The 4,489-nt window shown below is 60.7% G+C and overlaps 1 protein-coding gene across 1 annotated transcript; it reads right to left on the bottom strand.

Moving 5' to 3' along the window:
- Positions 1-2,982, bottom strand: CBX8 (chromobox 8). Its single transcript, XM_032617068.1, has 5 exons — positions 2,827-2,982; positions 2,403-2,446; positions 2,152-2,217; positions 1,959-2,025; positions 1-1,506 (listed from the first exon to the last, which is right to left on the bottom strand). The coding sequence occupies exons 1-5, from the start codon at positions 2,893-2,895 to the stop codon at positions 649-651; spliced, it is 1,104 nt and encodes a 367-aa protein (XP_032472959.1). The 5' UTR covers positions 2,896-2,982; the 3' UTR covers positions 1-648.
- Positions 2,983-4,489: the final 1,507 nt, after the last annotated feature.

The raw sequence follows: 4,489 nt of genomic DNA, 5'->3' as shown, positions 1-4,489 counted from the left end.
CAGTTAATACTTTAACTTTAAATCCCCGCAACAGATTTCTTAATCTTAAAAAAAAAAAAAAAATTAGGAAAAAGAATAACAGACTGACCCCACCCCCTTCCTTTCTGATTGGGGAGCCAATCTTTTGTTGGCCTGGCCCACCAATGGGAAGAGAGAAAAAATCCGGGTCCTGCCTTGGTTCCAGGGGTCTGACCTGCGGCTGTAGGAAAAGGGAGGAGGGGTTAGGTGGGCTGGCTGAGTCTCTCCTGACACCATCAGAGGCCCAGTGCCCAGGTCTTCATCCTCCCTAGTGCCCTGGGTGGCTGTCAGGCCCCTCCTGCCCACCTCAGCCTGTCTGCCCCAACTGAACCACACTGAGTCTCTCTCTCTCCTCGTTTAAATAAAACAACTTCAAGAGTTGAAATATATATATTTAGATATTTTTTCTTAAATAACATATTTACATCTAATAGAAAATATAACTCTAGAGATAATCTTTCCAACCAAAACTGAGGGGGAGGGATGAAAGGAAGGGGGTTATGTGAAGGTAGGGATGGGAAAGGACCAGCCAGAAGGCCACCTCCCACCCAGAAATAAAAAGCATTATGCCAAGTTTGCACTCTCACTCTCTCTCCTGCTCTCTTGTCCTGGGATCACCCACCCAGCAATTCATCTTTTCTCTTTAAAAAAGCCTTGGTCCGTGTTACTTTCCTTAATTGTGACGGTCAAAAAGTTTGAGGTCACGTCGGTGACCACCACCTTCTCCAAGTTGGTCAGAGAGGGGCTCCAGGATTCTTCCTCTGGGTCCCCCAGGATTCTGGCCACTGGGATCCTGGCGATGAGGGAGGGCCTTCCCCCTTGGGCCCCCATGTCCCGATACAAACCCCCCACAGAGCTGGGGGTGCCTGAGCCATGCCGGACCCGGGGGCCACCAGGGTCCAGGGTGCCCTGGCCTTTGGCCTCCAGGAAGGCGGCCCTGTGCTTTATGACCCTGGCTGGAAAGGTGTCCACAGCCAGCTTGCCCGTGGCCTCAGCCGGGCTGGGGCTGGCCACACCGCACTGGGCCAGGTCCGAGTCCTGCCTTCGAGCCAGCTGGATCACACTGTGGCCAGCTGGGAACTTTCCTGCCCCGGAAGCAGTGTCGTCCAGCTTCCTGCCCTTGAGGTAATCTCCAAGGCCATCACTGGGTTCTCCCAAGGGCCTTTGTGAGGGGTCCAGGAGCTCTTTCCGGGGCTTGGGACCTCGCTTCTTGGAGCTGTCGCCTGGCGAGCTGGGTTTGTCATCTGTGCGGCTAGCACCCCGTTCACGCTCTCGTTCCCTCTCCCTCTCTCGATCACGGTCCCGAGGGGGCTCCACTCGGCAGGTGCTGCTGCTCCCCGGTGGCGAAAGACCCATGTTCCGAAGGCCCTCACGGGCCCGGGAAGTAGAGGCCAGTTCTTGGGGTGAGCGGCCGGGATAGGGGATCCGAATGCCTCGGGCCGAGTCACTTCGGAACTCGTAAGTTTTGGCCTTTGCCTTGGCTTGGGCCTGCAAGAAGAGAATGCAGTGTCAAGAGCAGAGCAGGGCCCTGTCCACCGCCCCCACCTCCCAACCCCTCTTCCAGCCCCACCCTCCCTGCTACACTCTCTGATGCCTTGGGATTTCTATATGGGTTGGGGTGAAGCTTAGGGGCAGCAGTCTGGAGGAAGGAGTAGACGATCTATCTGGAAGCAGCCATCCACACAAAGCACACTTCTTGTATTTGATTATATGTCTATTTGGGATGGCTGGGGGGTCTGATAAAGGAATTCTAGTGTGGAATTCTAGAATACCCCTCCCCTCAAGACACGCTTAGCAGTGCCAGTGACTTGGTGACAGCCTGTCTGGGGACTCCCTCCTAGATTACAAATAGGACACCCCACTGGTTCACAAGCCCTCAGGGCCCGCTTCCCACAAACTGACATAACATTGCTGCCCACCATTGGACACTGCCATCCTACCTTGAGCAGGAAGGTTTTGGGTTTGGGTCCTCGCTTTTTGGGGCCATAGAGCTCCATCTCTCGTTCCCTGCAGAAAGGAAGGAGGAAGAAAGGGGTGTGTGAGTAAAGAAACCAAGTGGGCCTCCAGTTCAAGCTGGTTAGGAGCCACCCTTCGTGTTCTAAGTGAGAAGCCGAAGCTTGGAGGGGCCTCTACCTTTCCTCAAAGGCTGCGAGCAGGCGAGCATCCAGGATGTTTTCTTCAGGTTCCCATGTGCTGTACCTAAAAGGAATCAGGAAAAAGTGGGCATCAGTCCCGGGAGCAGGGAAAGAGCCGCGTGTAGGTGTGTGTATGTCTGTAACTTTTCTTGTTGCATTGTATTGTATTTCAACGTAAAGGGAAAAAGAGGAAGAAAGCAAGCTCCCAAATAACAGTCTGGGGTTGAGAATTGCACAGAACCTACTTACTTCTGCGACCAGCCCTTCCATTTCACGAGGTATTCCATGCGTCCCTGAGGATGTAAAAAGGAAAATGTATGTGTGCACGGGGAAAAATGCATGACGAGGACACGAGAAATACATGCAAAAAAATGCATGCACCGAATGAATGCGCGAAATCCCACCGCGAAAGGCAAGCGCCCGCTGCATCACCCCCTGCACGAAACGCTGCACAAAGTGCATGCACCGGCATTCATTCCCCCCACCCCGCCCCCCAACCCCCACCCATGCAATCTGTGCATCGCTGCAAGTCTAAGGAAAGCGCTTGGGCTCAGAGCCGCCGCCACGGCCGCGGCCGCTGCTGGGACCTGGGGGAAGGGAAGCTGGGCTGCAGCAGGGGGAGGGAACCCGGGCCGGGAGGGGAGGGCTCGGCCCAAGGCCTGGGGGCACCTACTTTCCGTATGCGCCGCTTCAGGAGGGCTTCGGCCGCGAACACCCGCTCCCCCACCGCTGAAAGCTCCATGTTGACTCGCCGCTTCCCCCCTTGGCCGCTTCCAGGAGCAGAAAAGCAGCAGCCAGCGCACGACAGACCATAATACTCTCCCGCTGACGTCAGTTCTCCTCCCCCTCCCGCGCGCTCGCTCCCTCCCCACCCCCTCCCGCGCGCGGCTCCCTCCTCCCTTCTCTCCCCACTCTTCCTCCCGCCCCACGTGTTGCTAACGACGTTGCTAAAGCCGAGCGGCCAGGGCCAGCTCTCCCGCGCTCTGATTGGGCGAGCTGCGGGCCACGCCCCTCTCGCTTTCTCCCCCGCGTTGCTACGTGACCCGCGTTCCAATCGCCAGGGGGCGGAGTCCGAAGCGACTCCGGAGACAGAGCGCTGGCGGGGGGGGGGGGGGGGGAGAGAGAGAGAGAGAGAGAGAGAGAGAGAGAGAGAGAGAGAGAGAGGGAGGCCGCCGCCGGAAGTGACGTCGCATGGAGGGCGGGCTCGGCCGCTGTCAGTCTGCTGGGCTGGCAGGGGGGCTGTCCACCCTCTGTCCCCGCCGGGGCCCCCTTCCCGCCGCCAAGATGTCCCTCCGGTGCTCAGCGTCCCTCACAGCTCTCGCTGGGACCCCTGCGGTGGTGTCAGCCAGGCCACGCCCCCTCAGCGACCCCCAGCCCGCCCCACCCCCACCGCCCGGACTCGCGCCCTTCCCTCCCCCCGCCGCCGCCCGCGCCGCACAATGCACAATGCACAGGTGTTGGGGCGCCGCAGGCCGCGCCCGAACCCCGAGAGCCGGCGACGCGCCCCTTGCCAGCTCTTCCACCCGGTCCCCTTCCCCCGAGTTGCACACCCGACCCTCGGTCTCCATGGCAACGGCCTCCCCCGCCGCCGCCAGCCCCATCCCGCTAACAAATCAATGTGCCTGCGTCTCCTTCTCCTGTCGCGCAACCCTGCCCTCGGCCACCCTCCGGGCCCTGCGAGCCGGGCTGGGCTCGAGCGCTCGCCCCCAGCTTGGAAGCCGAATGCAGACCCAGTGGTGGCTCGCTGTTGCCGTCCGACCCTTCCCACACCCCGAGATCCCGTGGGGGGCGTCGCGCGCCTTTTTCCTGCCCCCCCCCACCCGTCCCAGACGCCCGCAGCCACCTGCCTGTGCCGCCAGCCCGCGCTGCTCGTCCCCGCCAGGCCCTGGCCCCAAGGGTCGCCAGCCACAGCCCAGCCGCTCCGTGCCCCGGGCCTGGGTGTGTTGGGGGAGGGCATGGACGACCACCAAGCAGAGTCTGGAGTTTGGTTGGGGTTGGGGCGCGCGGCTGGGGGAGCGTCCCGCTTCCCCCGGATCCGGGCGACCCGCTGGGCCTGCGCCGCGCACTTCCTGTCCACAGCTCTTCCCAACGTGCGTGGCAGACACTCCGCGAGAAAACCCGGGGAGCGTCGCGGGGTCTAGTGCGGGTTGAGGAAGAGGGGCGAAAATGGCGGGGTCCAGGAAAGGGGGCGAGGGCCGGGCCCTAGAAGCCTCGAGTTTGTACACACGCAAACACAAGCTCCTGTTCAGTTCGAGGTGACCCGTGGCTGGGGCGGCGGCGGCGGGGACAGCAGCCCAAGTCCGGGCCCAGCAATCCCCAACACTTTTCTCTTACCA

This window comes from Phocoena sinus, chromosome 20 (assembly GCF_008692025.1).
Source record: "Phocoena sinus isolate mPhoSin1 chromosome 20, mPhoSin1.pri, whole genome shotgun sequence".
NCBI classification, from domain to species: Eukaryota; Metazoa; Chordata; class Mammalia; order Artiodactyla; family Phocoenidae; genus Phocoena; species Phocoena sinus.
Note: the sequence above shows the minus strand (reverse complement) of the source record. Positions and strands in the feature narration are given on the sequence as shown.

Bases quoted from the DNA above. Each gene is read 5' to 3' on its own strand.
- CBX8 (XM_032617068.1), bottom strand. From the start codon at position 2,895: ATGGAGCTTTCAGCGGTGGGGGAGCGGGTGTTCGCGGCCGAAGCCCTC. The intron at 2,218-2,402 runs GTAAGTAGGTTC...GATTCCTTTTAG, and splicing joins TGGAAGGGCTGGTCGCAGAA to GTACAGCACATGGGAACCTG. The intron at 2,026-2,151 runs GTAGAGGCCCCT...TCCTTTCTGCAG, and splicing joins CTCGCAGCCTTTGAGGAAAG to GGAACGAGAGATGGAGCTCT.